The sequence below is a fragment of the Lepidochelys kempii genome, chromosome 3 (assembly GCF_965140285.1).
Source record: "Lepidochelys kempii isolate rLepKem1 chromosome 3, rLepKem1.hap1, whole genome shotgun sequence".
NCBI classification, from domain to species: domain Eukaryota; kingdom Metazoa; phylum Chordata; order Testudines; family Cheloniidae; genus Lepidochelys; species Lepidochelys kempii.
Genome location: NC_136382.1, coordinates 36,715,347 through 36,730,337, shown reverse-complemented (window position 1 = coordinate 36,730,337; position 14,991 = coordinate 36,715,347). Strand labels below are relative to the sequence as shown.

The 14,991-nt window shown below is 46.9% G+C and overlaps 2 protein-coding genes across 8 annotated transcripts in view; one reads left to right on the top strand and one right to left on the bottom strand.

The window, feature by feature from the left end:
• Nucleotides 1-7,216, bottom strand: part of EIPR1 (EARP complex and GARP complex interacting protein 1) — a 167,438-nt gene extending 160,222 nt beyond the window's left edge. For both annotated transcript variants that reach the window (XM_073336099.2, XM_073336098.2), the window contains exon 1: nucleotides 7,011-7,216. Coding sequence is in view for 1 of the 2 variants with exons in the window: in XM_073336098.2 (XP_073192199.1) it covers nucleotides 7,011-7,052 (42 nt within the window). In the remaining variant the exon portion in view is untranslated. The remainder of the gene's footprint in view (nucleotides 1-7,010) is intronic.
• A 1-nt stretch (nucleotide 7,217) lies between these two features.
• Nucleotides 7,218-14,991, top strand: part of TRAPPC12 (trafficking protein particle complex subunit 12) — an 85,204-nt gene continuing 77,430 nt past the window's right edge. For all 6 annotated transcript variants that reach the window (XR_013635537.1, XR_012157933.2, XM_073336095.2 and 3 more), the window contains exons 1-2: nucleotides 7,218-7,325; nucleotides 10,445-11,664. Coding sequence is in view for 4 of the 6 variants with exons in the window: in XM_073336095.2 (XP_073192196.1) it covers nucleotides 10,450-11,664 (1,215 nt within the window). In the remaining 2 variants the exon portion in view is untranslated. The remainder of the gene's footprint in view (nucleotides 7,326-10,444; nucleotides 11,665-14,991) is intronic.

The window sequence follows — 14,991 nt, the reverse complement described above, 5'->3', positions numbered from 1 at the left end:
AAAAAAAAGGGTCTATAATGCATCGTCTGTTTCCAAGGTAGTGAAACTATCATACTTTTAGTAGCAGCAGTAGCAGCTCTGAATCAATTTAAAACAAACCTTCCACCCCTCCACTACAGCAAAAAAGGAGACAAAATATTACTTCAAGAAAACAGTCATGGGATAAGAGGGAAAGTCTGCTCATGGATCAGTAACTGGTTAAAAGATAGGAAACAAAGGGTAGGAATAAAAGGTCAGTTTTCACAGTTGAGAGAGGTAAACAACAGGGTTCCCCAAGGATCTGTACTGGGACCAGTGCTGTTCAACATAATCATAAATGATGTGGGAAAAGGGATAAACAGTGAGGTGCCAAAGTTTGCAGACCATACAAAATTACTGAAGACAGTTAGATCCGAAGATGACTGTGAAAAATTACAAAGGGATCTCACAAAACTAGATGACTGGACAACAAAATGGCAGATGAAATTCAATGTTGATAAATGCAAAGTAATGCACACTGGAAAATGTAATCCCAACTACACAGACAAAATGATGGGGTCTAAATTAACTGTTACCACTCAAGAACGAGATCTTGGAGTCATTGTGGATAGTTGTCTGAAAACATCCAGTCTGTGGCTGTGAACAGCTCTGAGTTACCGAGTGTTTTTTCTCTGATGGAACTGACACTATTTGTCATGAAACTGTCATCTGACATTCTTCTCATCTGGGGCCTTTGACACATTCAGCCGATGTCAAACAGCTTGGTTTGGCATGCAAGTGGTCAGCTTAGGGCTAGTGGTTGCTGAACTGCGCAGACTAATCAAATTCCAGCATTTCCAGTTTGAGTGAGTGATATCTAGATTCTGAGTCATCTCGTGCCATCATGCCCATCTAGTAGCACCCAGTAACTCAATTAGATGGGTCAGTTACATTTGGATCACCAGAGGATTCATATTGAACGGAGAAGTTGAGCATATTTATCATCAAGGCACAGTGTGTAGACTAGATTATAGCCATGCTTAATGGATGCGTAGGCAGCTTTGAAGATGGCTTCTCAGAAATGACTGAAAGCTACATCGACGGGGAAGATGCGTGATGGTACAGAGACAAGACCTTATTCTAAAGCATCTGTGTACTTCTTTCAGTCTGCATTTCTGAAATTCCATCTTGGTTTGTTAAAGATTCTAATGATTGGGAGCTGTAGGCCAATGTGAATAATAGAAGGTCTGTGTTGGTTGTGTGGGAATCTTCCAAGACCAGACATAATGCAGGTTGGGAGTGACCATCCACAGATAACACCCAGCACAAATCAGGAGAGTATTCACAAGATCATCTGGCTTAGCAGAAAGTGCCTCTCTGCTTTGCATCATGGAGGAGGGCAAGATCATTGTTAGATGCCCACTCCACCAGTTGGTCCCCATTAGCATCTGATGCCCCAAGTATCCCCAGTCAGGATGGTGACTGTTGAAGTCAGCAACATAGACTGCTGCGTGAGATAGTCTTGACAGAACTTTCTGGTCCCAATTAAAATACGGTGGCTTGTCAACATTTGTGATCTGGAAACTTTCCACCTGAGTCACAGAAACTAGTAGATGTAAGCTCAGTGGCATCTGAGATGTTTGAACAGATCAGCAATGGATCAGCATCTGACCTCTGTGGCAATGGATCAACATTCTTATTGCTCTCCCTGTGAATACTCAGTTCATACTTGGGAAACTGATGACCTAACCAGCAGACCACACTGAAAGTCCTTTCTAGGGCCGAATATCGATCACCTGCCAGATGACATTCTTGATGCAATTCCTTCCTCCAACATTTGACCCATCAGGCTAGCCCTGAGTACTGCAACTCAACATTGCAGGATTGTCAGTAGCCAAATGGAGCAGCAGCAGCGATTTATCCTGTTGTCACAACAATGACATCATCTGCCTGCACGAGATGCACACTTCCACTGCAGAAACTGGGACTAGACAGCTGGGGATGGATCACTTGATAGCTGCCCTATTTTGTTCATTCCCTCTCAAGCATCTGGCATCAGCCACTATTAGAAGATAGGATACTGGGATAGATGGACCATTTGTCTGACCCAGCATGACCATTCTTAGTTCTTATCACATTGGTGACTCATATTCAATTTGTGATTCACTTTTAAGCCTTATCCTTTTCAACACTACTGCTGCTTAGGCAGTTTTCCCCCATTTTGTAGTTGTATGTTTGATTTTTGCTTTCGAGATGTAGCACTTTGCACTTGTCTTTATTAAATTTCATGTTGTTGATTTCAGAGTAATTTTCCAATTCGTCAAGGTCACTCTGAAATCTAATCCTGCCCTCCAAAGTGCTTGCATCCCCTCCCAGCTTGGTGTCATCTGCAGATTTTAGAAGCATACTGTCTGTTCCATTATCCAAGTGATTAATGAAAATATTGAACAGTACTGAACCTAGGACAAATCTCTGCAGGATCCCACTAGATATATCCCCAAGTCTGACAGCAAATCATTGATGATTATTCTGTCAACCAATTTTGCACTCTTCTTATGGAAATTTCATCAAGATCACATTTCCCTAATTTGTAGAGCTGTGTCAAAAGCATTACTAAAAATCAAGATATACCACATCTACAATCTCCGTCTATTCTCTAGGACAGTAACTGTGTGAAAGAAGAAAATTTGGTTGACTTGGCATGATTTGTTCCTGACAAATACGTTGGCTATGATTATTATTACCCTATTATCCTCTAGTTGCTTACAAATGATTATTTAATAATTTGTTCCAGTATCTTTCCAGGTATTGAAATTAGGCTGTCTGGTCTATAATTCCCCAGCTCCTCTTTGTTCCCATTTTTAAAAATAGGTGCTATGTTTTTCCTTCTCCAGTCCTCTGAGACCTCATCCATCGTCCATGAGCTTGCAAAGATAATCACTGACATTTCTGACATAGCTTCAGCTAGGTCCTTCAGTACCCTAGGATGAATTTCATCAGGCTCTGACTACTTGAATACATCTAACTTATCTACATGTACTCTAACTTGTTCTTTCCCTATTTTGGCTTGTATTCTTTCCTCCTTGTTGTCAATATTAATTGTGTTAAACATCTGGTCACCATCAACTTTTTTAGCGAAGACTGAAGGAAAATAGGCATTAAACACCTCTGCCTTCTTGATGTCACCTATTATTACCTCTCCTTCCCTGCTACATACTGGACCTACACTTTCCTTTGTCTTTCTCTTGCGCCTAAGATATTTACAAAACCTCTTCTTACTGCCTTTTATGCCCCTTTCTAGGTTTAACTTATTTTGTGCCTTAGCCTTTCTGATTTTGTTCCTACATGCTTGTGCTATTCTTTTGTACTCATCCTTAGAAATATGACCATTCAGTGTTCACTCTAATTTTTCCCACACATGCATGGAATGAATTTTGTTGTGTGTCACACATCACCTCCAAATTGGTGCACGTAAGAAAATGTATGTGTTGGGAGTGAGGCTGAGGGGTTCAGAGTGTGGGAGGGGGCTCAGGACCGGGGCAGAGGGTTGCGGTGCAGGAGTGTGAGGGCTACAGCTGGGGCTGCGGGTTCTGGGGTGGGGCCAGGGATGAAGGGTTTGGGGTGCAGGCTGCCCCAGGGCTATGGCAGAGGACTCGCCCCAGCTCTCTTTCCCCGCCGCGGCAGCTCAGGTCCTGGACTGAAGGGTTGGGGTGCGGGCTCTGCGGTGGGGCCAGGGATGAGGGGTTTGGGTGCAGGCTGCCCCGGGGCTACTATGGGGAGAGAAGACTCCCCCCAGCTCTCTCTCCACAGCAGCAGCATCTGGGCGGAGCCCTAGCCGTGGCAGGTTGGGGACCAGGCTGAGTTGGGGCCGGGGCACCTATCCTCCAACTATGCCGGGCGAGGCGCGCCTGTCCCCCCATTCGTGGCAGATCCACCGGGGTTGGGTTTCCCAAGTGCCTGCATAGCGCTTAATAGACTGCTGCTCGGCCACGCAGCTTACAGGGAATTTAGGACCATGCTTCCACTTTTGTTGGATTTCTTTTTGATTTTCAAGTCATTGAAGACCTCCTGATGGACCACACACCGCCATTCACCCAGCAAACAAGCAGCAGACATATAGTGATCCAAGGGGATCCATTCGCCACATACTCCAGTTTAGATGATCAACCTTCCCAGATGTAGTCCTGGACTAATGAAACCTGATCGGGTCTCTCAGGCTGGGACTCCCCAGGGATGAGCTACAGGAAATTTAGAAGAAAGAAAAGTTGCCTCAGGTGTAGCTTCACTCCAGAGACATCTTCATCTGCAAGCCTTCCATCCACCCTCAAATCTACTACTTAGGATATACGCACCTTCTGCTTCCATCTCCACACAAAACATGCAAATATCCAAGCACAGAAAACACAAAACACCATCATATTTTCTTCACAGCATCATCCAAACAACACTACTACAAACATACAAACAACAACTTCCCAATATGGGAAAACACTAGTACAAGCTTTTTCTACATAAACAATTTCCTCCATTTAAAAATCAAACACACAAACAAGATTAGCTAAAAATCTACACCACACACAAACACCCCCCTAACTATATACTACAATCCAACATACCAAACAGCCAAAAAATATCCATTTCTATTCTATCCGCTCTGTGTATTTGGGGATTAAAAACTGTACATTTTACATAAATATGTAAAGAAGAGATGTCATATAGGTAAAATAAAAGAGAACGCAAGCTTTGGTTGAATTTGATGAATGGTAATGTATTACAAAATGTATTTCAGTCTTCTTCATGAGCCATACAGGCTGCCTGCCCTGCAACAACGAGCCAGGAGTCTCCCCACTCTGCAGGAGAGAGAAGCAACCAAGAGCATATACTTTCAGAAATTTTTGGCATTTCTCTTCCCCTGCCCAGACCAAGGCCAAGTGTTCTCCGTGAGTGCACTGTAAGGAGGCCACTCAGGATGAGCCAGGGCTACGAAGGAGGTTGACTGGGGTGAAACTGGAACTTACAAATTCTATTCTTTTGACTATTTGTCCATAGCTCTATAGCAGTTAATCTATCCTGTCTATTAGATTGTAAGCTCTTCAGCACAGGGACTACTCTATACTACGTCTGTACACGGTCTTGCATAATGCTCCCCACCTCCATCTCCCTCCCCATTCTAGCTAGGGCACTCAAGCACTAAAGAATACAAATAAATAAAACTAACAAGAGATACAGAACACTGGTTATTGAATAAAAGAGGCCACAGCGCTTCGTACGTATCTGACATATCTTCCTACTGTTCGTCTATCCTCCCAAATATGGCACAACTCAAGTCATGCTGCACAAGCAGTTCCCTCCTCCCTGAACTACTAGCTCAGAGGTGGGCATACTACGGCCTGCGGGCCGCACCCGGCCAGCAGGACCCTCCTGCCCAGCCCCTGAGCTCCTGGCTAGGGAGACTAGGCCCCCAGGCCTTCCCCTGCTTTCCGTCCTCCCTCACCAGGCAGCAAGCACCTGCTGCTCTGAGCTGCATGGTAACTGGGCAGGGGGGTTGGATAAGGAGCACGGGGTCCCAGGGAGCAGGGGCGGGCAGGCAGTCAGGGGGCAGTTGGATGGGGCAGATGTTCTGGGGGGAGGCGGAGGGTGGTCAGGGGATGGGGAACAGGGGGTTTGGATGGGGGGGTCCCATGGGGGGCAGTTAGGAGCAGTGGGTCCCAGGAGGGGGCAGTCAGGGGACAAGAAGCAGGAGGGGCTGGATTGGTCAGCAGTTGGGGGGGGGCAGTCAGTGGGCAGGAAGTGCAAGGAGGCAGATGGGGGTAAGGAGGCCAGGCTGTTTGCGGAGGTACAGCCTTCCCAGCCCTCCACAGTTTCGCACCCTGATGTGACCCTCGAGTCAAAAAGTTTGCCCACCCCATACTAACTCCTCTTGCCCACAGGCTGTTAGGCACCTTAACAAGTGGTTGTTATGTTACATATGAAAGCAGGCAAGGGTCAGAATTAAGGCTGTCGCATAAACACATTTCGGGGCTCAGGAAGAACCCCTGATCATCAGCTATGTCGGGGGGATGCTGTAGAGAGTCTGATCACCTTGCCTAGTATCAGCTGCCCCCAGCGCCTGCTGCTCTGCAAGGGGCTGTCCCCTTCCACTGCCCACCACGCTGCCCCCTGAAAAGCCCTGTCACACACCCCAAGTAGGCAATGGCCACCCCCCCCCGGCCAGCAACAGCCCCCCTCCAACACAGCCCCCCCCGGCCAGCAACAGCCCCCCCTCCAACACCGCCCCCCCCGGCCAGCAACAGCCCCCTTCCAACACCGCTCTCCCCCCCGGCCAGCAACAGCCCCCCTCCAACACCGCCCTCCCCCCCCGGCCAGCAACAGCCCCCCTCCAACACCGCCCTCCCCCCCCGGCCAGCAACAGCCCCCCTCCAACACCGCCCTCCCCCCCCGGCCAGCAACAGCCCCCCTTCCAACACCGCTCCCGCCCCCCGGCCAGCAACAGCCCCCCTTCCAACACCGCTCCCGCCCCCCGGCCAGCAACAGCCCCCCTTCCAACACCGCTCCCGCCCCCCGGCCAGCAACAGCCCCCCTTCCAACACCGCTCCCGCCCCCCGGCCAGCAACAGCCCCCCTTCCAACACCGCTCCCGCCCCCCGGCCAGCAACAGCCCCCCTTCCAACACCGCTCCCGCCCCCCGGCCAGCAACAGCCCCCCTTCCAACACCGCTCCCGCCCCCCGGCCAGCAACAGCCCCCCTTCCAACACCGCTCCCGCCCCCCGGCCAGCAACAGCCCCCCTCCAACACCGCTCCCCCCCCCCGGCCAGCAACAGCCCCCCTTCCAACACCGCCCTCCCCCCCGGCCAGCAACAGCCCCCTTCCAACACCGCCCCCCCCCCCCGGCCAGCAACAGCCCCCGCCCCGCAGGCTCCCCTCCAACACCACCACCCCCGGCGATCAACAGCCACCTCCACGTGCTCCCTTCCAACACCGCCCCCCGGCGGGTAGTAGCTCCCCCCCCCCAACCTCTCTCTCCTAGGGTCTCCTCTCCCCCCTCACGCGCACCTGGAACTCCAGCCCATAGATCACTGGCGCGTCATCCTCCATAGCCTCCCCACGGCTGCGCCCGCAAGGCCCCCCGTCTCGCCCAACAGCCGCACAGCCCTTTCCCCGAGCTTGAGCCGGCCCCCCTCTTTCACGCGTTACTCGCTAGCCCAGGGGGCTTTCTGAGCCACTGCGGCATCCGTTGCTCTCCCCTTCCGGGTGATGTGAAGGAGACGCAGGCGCCGTAGAGACCGGTACCCGGTTGTGAGCGCAGGCGTAGTCGCTGCTGGAGCCGTCGGGCGGCGGCGGCGCAAGGCTGCTGCGGGCGCTAAGCAGGTGAGGGTCAGGGCCGTCGGTAGCAGGGAGCGGGCGGGGCAGCCTGGCGTGGGGCAGGCAGCGAGCGGGCCTGGGGTTCCCTAGCGTGGAGCTGGCCGGGCAGGGGTGCGCCGGGGTCCCCGTTTGGGGTGAGGCGGCAGCAGAGGTGCCTCCCCGAGGGGCTGTCACGTGTGCCACGACCTGCCGTGGATGTGCAGGGTCTGGCTGCCGCACGCAGAGCAAAATCTTTCCCCCCGCGGGGGGGGGGGGGGTCGTGGGACCTGCCTGAAAGTGAACCGCAGTGAGAGGCCCTTGACCCCCCCCCCCCCTCCCGAGGGGTTGGGACCCTTCCCTTCCCCTGTTAGACAGTGGCCACGTTCTTCCCCTGCACCCAGCACCGTGCTACCCGGGAGCAGTAACCAGACTCTGTGCTGTCGCCCTGCTTCAACCCCGCTGCCTGCGGATCTTCAGCCCTGTCTGCGGTACCTACCAGGGCGTTTCAAACCCACTCGCTCTACCCATGGGAGATAGTGGGTACTGACTGGCCAGGCCAAAGGTTTAGCCTGGTGAATTAGCGCAGATGCCTATGAAGACTCAAACGTGGAATTCCATGGTAAAGCTGTGAGCATACGTCAGGGGTAGGCAAATTTTTTGGCCTGAGGGCCACATCGGGATGCAAAACTGTGTGGAAGGCCGGGCACTCACCCCACAGTGCCTGCAGCTCCTGGACTGTGGCAGGGCTTGGCTCTCTGTTCTGGGCTTTGCAATCTCCAAGTTGCAGCGCAGCTCAGGTTTGGCGCTGCCCCCTTCACTGGACCAAGTTTGAGTGAGCGGAGTTGTGACCTGGCTCATGGGGTTGCAGTGCCACTCTAAACTTTGGCCTACCCAGATGCTTGTCATCCTGATGGCTGGGTTAAACCTGCGTGGCACTGGGACTGCAGAGGTTGAAGTGCCTGGACCAGGGAGGTGAGCCCCGCCAGCCCCATGGGACAGGAGCTGCTATGTGACCCTTTGAAATATTCAGGCAACCCAGTTTTTGGTCCCGACCCACAAGTTGAGTAATCCAGTTAGAGACGACAAAGGAAGAGAATGAGCTTCTCACAGAGCAGGCTAAAAGTATTTTCAATGAGTATAACTGGTAGAAACTTTTCATTGCGATTTTAGAATAGCTTTGGCCCATCCTGCAATGAGACCTATTCCTGTGCCTGTGCAAAGCACTGTTGTTTTCGGTGGGATTCTGCATGGATTCAGTACCAGGCTAGCTATAGTTTTATATATAAAAAGAGAAGCCTTCACTTCATCAAAATAAAAAAAAAATGTAATCATTACTTAGTCTGAGATGAGAAGCAAATTAGAAGCCTCCAAGGTTAAAGAAATAAATTCATCTCCCAGAAAAATTTGCTGCTTTCTCCAAACCTGCATAGGTTTTAAAATATGGGAAAATATAGCTTTTTTGTTTGTTTAAGTTTTTCACAATCAAAGGGTAATAGGTCAAAGGTAAAATAGAGTGTATTTACTGAATTTTGCCAGAAGCAGTGATGGAGAACCCCATTTGGGGGTATCCAAAGTTTAGATGTTAAAAAGAGAGGTTTAAAAATGCCAGTTAGATTTAATGACAGGTTTCAGAATAGCAGCCATGTTAGTCTGTATCCGCAAAAAGAACAGGAGTACTTGTGGCATGTTAGAGACTAACAAATTTATTAGAGCATAAGCTTTCGTGGGCTACAGCCCGGTTCATCGGATGCATAGAATGAAACATATAGTAAGAAGATATATAGATAGATATAGATACAGAGAAGGTGGAAGTTGCCATACAAACTGTAAGTGGCTAATTAATTAAGATGAGCTATTATCAGCAGGAGAAAAAAAAACTTTTGAAATTTGAGAGGCAAACTCCTAGACTTGAACAAAAATTTCAGAAATCTTAAGATGCGTAATCCTGTCTTTCTGTGGGTCCCAGAACTATTTTTAGTGGAATCAGTAGCAAAATGCCCACTGTCTTCAGTGGGAGCAGGATCAGGTGCTTATTGGTTTTCTCCTTTCCCCTATACCCAAACACGTTTATTATTTATTATCATTAATATTTATATTCCAGTAATGCCTAAAGGCCTCAGCTTAAGCAAGTGTAGTAGGCACTATACAATTTAATTCCCTTCCTTAAAAAGCTTATAGTGTAAAAGGAAAGAGATACAACAGGTGACTGACAGAAGCATAAAGCAGAGCGATAACAAAAATAGTGGTTGCGTGAACAATTTTTAGCCAATCAGTAGCAGTAATCACAATTCATCATCTGAATGCCACCTACCTAAATCATTATTGAATGAGTGACCAAGAAAAAGGAAAGTGTGAGCTATTAGTTTGTCAGGCAAGCAACCCCCCAAACTAGATCTTCCTGTCTCCGTTTTCCCTTTGGAAAGAATATTAACATTTTGTAGTTTAGATAAAATATTGTGAGGTACAGAGATGAATGAGAACCTGTATCAGGAGAGGTGGTGATGTTGAGAGAAGTTTTCTGAACAATCCAAAGGAAGTAAACCTAGAGGGCAATGAAGTCTAATAAGATGTTTTTGGTCAAATAGGGAAGAGGGACTCTTGCCATGGGAGAGAGTAAGCCTACATTTTTGGCCTGCTTTAGATGTACTATTTGATTCTTGCAGTATCAAAACCAAGGAGGATCAGAATAAGTAATTTTTAGCAGAAAGATATTTTTGTAAGAAAAAGACAATCTGGTCCATTTTTAGTGTTGATTTTTGGAGCTGCCTCTCAGCTAAGTATTTTGTAATATTATTTGTTTAACTGGAAGGAAATATTTATCAGCATAATGCTAAATATCTTTCTGGGGAGGCTGGAGTGGTTGAATGGGAGCGTGTGCACGCACACTCACACACCATTGCCTTCCTGAAATTTATAATGTTTTGAGACTCACAAGTTCATAGTGGCAAAAGGTAAATTTAAAACATTTTTGTGCCAAGTACGGAATAGCTGGCCAACAATGAAGTGACAAAAATAAATATTCTAATAATCAAATGACTACATAAAAAGTCCTTCTGTGCCTTTTTAATAAATACTCTTGAGTTTCAGAACAATGATTTAAATTGATCAATAAAATTAACTTCTGGAATATATTTCTCTTTCTTTAGTCACAATGGAAAATAATCAATGTAACGATGAGGATGCTAAGAAGAGCGTTTCAGATGAGGAGGCAAGTGGAAATGTAGTTCAGCAGAGGGCTCAGGAAGAACTTCTCTTCCATGAGGAAACCATTGATCTTGGTGGAGATGAATCTGAGTCTGAAGGGAATGAGACCATCTCAGAGGATTCCAATAACTTCATAGATAAACTTAATGAACACATGATGGAGAGTGTCATTATTTCTGATTCTCCAAACAATAGTGAAGATGACACCGGTGAACTTGGTTGCCTGCAGGAGATTGTGGAACAAATGGAAGTCAAGGACATTTGTACACCAGAAGAAGAATTGAATAAGGAAGAAGCCCTAGGTAATGACAGTGAAACTGAACATGAAGAAACACCTAAAGATATTTCTGATATTGGAACAGATGATCAGGCATCTTTAAAGGAAGAGTTGATTCAAGAAGCAGTGAAAGATGAACTGAAAGTGGGAAATGAAGCTCTAGGTGACTCAACACCAAGTAATATTGATGAAAGTAAATCTGAGGAGCCAATATCATCACCCCTTGCCAGCAAATCATCTCCTGAAGCTGAGCCTATCCCTGTATGCACCATTTTTAGTCAAGCAAACAATGTTAATGCTCAACCACAGTTGTTCATACATGATGGCTTTGAGCCTCAAATGGTGAAGTCTCCTAGTTTTAGTAGTGTACATGAGATTCCGGTGAAGTCTCATCCACAGGTGGTTCAACCAAGTCCTAGCCTAAGCACATTTTTTGGTGACCCTATTAACACTAATAATCTAGCTGCTGAGTTTTTTGATTCATTTACTACATCTACTTTTATTTCTGTCAGTAACCCTAATGCAGGTTCTTCAGTCCCAGAACAAATGTCATCTGTCAGTACAGTTGGAGACAATTCCAGTGACTCTGCTGACCCTACTTACTCTGTAGGAAATGAGAGATCTGAAGCAGGTAGTCCCCCTGCATCTTTAGAAATGTCACAATCTCCTAAACCATTTTCACAGATCCAAGCTGTTTTTGCTGGAAGTGATGACCCATTTGCCACAGCCTTGAATATGAGTGAATTAGATAGAAGAAATGATGCCTGGCTTCCCAGCGAGGAAACTAGAAAGGTTTTAATTTCAGTAGCCACTCAGCAATATAGTACTCTGTTTATAGACAAAGAGAATCTCACCATGCCTGGATTAAAGTTTGACAACATCCAGGTAAGAATCTATAGCTACATCCTACTTTTTGTTCGTATGTTAGGGCAATGAAATGGGATGACACATCTAGTGGTCTATTCTTTTTATTACCCTGTTTTACAGCCTGTGTTCATCTTATGTGTACTATTGCAGTCCTTATTAGAGCATTGAAGATGACTGACTGACCAGTCATTCATGAAAGGACTCAAAAAACTGACTCGCGTGTAATGATCCGAAAGCTTTGTTACTTATTTGTAGAGACTGATGCAATCAATTTATATAGAATCTAGGTTTTCATTGAAAAAGTCATTTCTAGCTTTTGCAAAGATCACATTCCAAACCTGAACTGGATATAGATTAAAGCAATGTGGTGTCCTATGAAGTTTGCAGACTGGTAACTCCAGCGCTTTTGCTTGTAGTATTCAGTGCTACAGCAGAGTGACGAAAGTCTTGTCGTTTTTCATAGCTGATGTTCAGAATGCTACTGGTAGCACTGACATTGTCAAGAATCAGGTCATTTGCATTCTGACACTGCTTAGAAAGCTAGGAGCAGCAACAGAGGCAGGCATTGAAGCCATTTACTGGTGAGGAGGACCCAAAATGAAGGTTGGTGGAGGGATAGAGTAGTGGAGACCCATTCCCTTCTCAGCAGCCAGGCAACACTGCAAAGGAGAGAAGAAACACAAAATTCCTTTCTTCTAGATTTTAGCAAGACTAGAATTTTAAGTTTATCTGACATCTGTTGTCCAGAGGCTGATGTGAAAGCAGTATGCAGAGACTGCTTCATAATAGAGATTCTTGTATCCTCCCCTGTCCCAGCAGCTGAGACTAAGTGATTAAGCTTCTCAACAGAGTTTTGCCTCTGGACTTCACAGGTCATGTTCCTCATCCTCCTCTTTCATCTCTACACCTCTGGCTAGTAAGTTTTGCCTTTCAGATGGTAGAGGTCAGGTAATACTGGTTTTTTTTAAGCCTTATTTAGTAGTACCATAGTATAAAATTCATTATCGTTCAGTAGTGAAATAAATACCTGTCAACAAGTATGTCTGTCAAAATACAGACAACAGAAAATAGTTCCTCCAGAAGTAGAGCGTTAAAGAAACCCCCTATGACAACTTAGTTCCTGTTTCTCTGTTATGCTTTTGCTGGGCACCTCAGTCTGGGTGTGTCATGTGCCAGCTGGACACATCTGGAGGGGGGGAACCTCTGATCTCCGATACCTGCACCACCTGCCTCACAGAGCCCAGCCATAAGGCACCACCCAGCCCAGATACTTGCTGTGACCCTGCACCCCATATTTTTCACAGTGATATTATTATATGATTATGGCATAATTCTGATGTATATTAATCCATTGCACTCGCATCCCCAAAGACTAGCTGCAGAGCATCCCAGACACCCAAACCCCCTCCCGCATCCCAGACACCCAAACCCCTTACCCCCCATCCCAGACACCCCCCAGCCCTCCCACTCCTGCCCCCCTCCCTCCTCTCCCCTCCCCCCCCCCGCACAGACATCTGCACTCCCTACCTCCAGAGCCCAGGCATTGGACAACTCCCCCAGCCCAGACACCTGCACTCCCTACCCCCCAAGAGCCGAAGGATCCAAAGAAAGAAACAGCCTGATGCTGGGACCAGGTTTGTACAAAGTTTCCTGCACGCCACCTCCTCCCTTCAGGATGTGGTGGGAACTGCAGCAGCCAGCCTCCAGCTCCCCTTCTCCCCCTAGCAAGTGTCCTCTATTTGTGAACTTGGCTCTGCTGCGTGCAGCGGTCCACAGTGGTGGCCAGCAGCTCTGCAGCACCAATTCTGTGGGGAGAAATGAAATTCTACACAGAACATTAATTCTGTGCAAATTCTGCATTGCATAGTGGTGCAGAATTCCCCCGGGAGTGTATATTACAGTAGTGCCTAGAGGTCCAAGTTGAGATTGAGGGCCCTTTATGCATGACACAGTACAATCACACACTGAGAGAAAGTCTCTGCCTCGAAGAACAGACAAGTCAGACAAAGGATGGGAAACAGGCACAGAGAGGTGAAGTGACTTACACAAGGTCACATAACAGGTGAGTGGCAGAGCCGGGAATAGAACCCAGGTCTGGATTGACTTCCAAGCCATTGCTCTCCCATTTGATCACACTGCCTACCCCAAGCAGTATAACACTACCTGCTCTTCATTCAGTGTCTCTCTAATTTGCAAACTGTTGCTTTCTGGGGTTTTTGCTACCATTAGTTATTTTTGGTCACTCCTGATTTGATGTCGTCTTTATGCTCCCTGCCATTGTCTTCTGTTTTGTGCCAATTTTTCTCTTACCTCATTTCTTCTTCCCCCTGCTTTCCCTATTTGCTCATTTATTGACCTCTATTTTACCAGCTGCCACCGTTTCCTCTTTCTTGCTCATTTAATGTATTTCTCCCAAATTAGCTTCCTTTCTAGCATGTTTAGATTCTCCTCACCACTATTGTGATTTAAATTGTCTATTTTTCAGACTATAGATGGAGGCAGCAACTAATATTGATTTTTTTTTTAAGTTAAATTTGCTGGCCAGTGATGATGATAGTAAACTATTTTCTGCCAATGAGAATAAAACTAAGTGCACTGCAAAATAACATCTTTGTAATTGTGTTTAAATTCAGAGCTGAATTGTATCTAAGTGGTGATTGTGCTTAAATTAACAGTTTTTTAAAAATCTAATAACTCCTTTTAAATTTTACCCACTGTCAGTAAAGAGATTAGAGGATCATAAGGGCTAAATGATTCTGGCCCTCTCTGAATGTAAGGGTATTGAATTGCTGAAATCTTGTGCAGGGAACATGTTTGTATGGCTCTTACCCAGCATGACATCCAGCATTCTGCTCCTGTTGTGGAACCACATATGCTGCTATATTCTCCTCTTCCTCCTGGGTGAGAATAGAGAGAATGTTGTTCTGTGTGGCTAGTGGAAAAGGGAGGCGGGGGAGGTACTACAAAACCTCCTCAGTCAGTAAGCTATTAGTTTCTGTATACTGTTGTCCTCCAGAAATGCCCAGCAAAACTTACTGTAGCTCTCTTTTGGACTATTTTGTAAGGATGGAGTATGTGGAGGAAGGGTGGCCTAGTGGTTAAAGCGCGGATTGGGCCATGAGAGATCTGGATTAAATTCCTGGCTATGCCACAGGCTTCCTGTGTAATTTTGGATAAATTAATCTCTTTGCCTCAATTACCCCTCTATAAAAGGCAGTGATGATATTTCTTTTCTCTTACCATGAAAGAAACAGCTCTGAGAGGTGAGAACTGCTCCATTTATATCAATGGGGGATGTCAGTGCTGATGTACATGCTGAAGCCTGACAATTTAAATCCCCATATT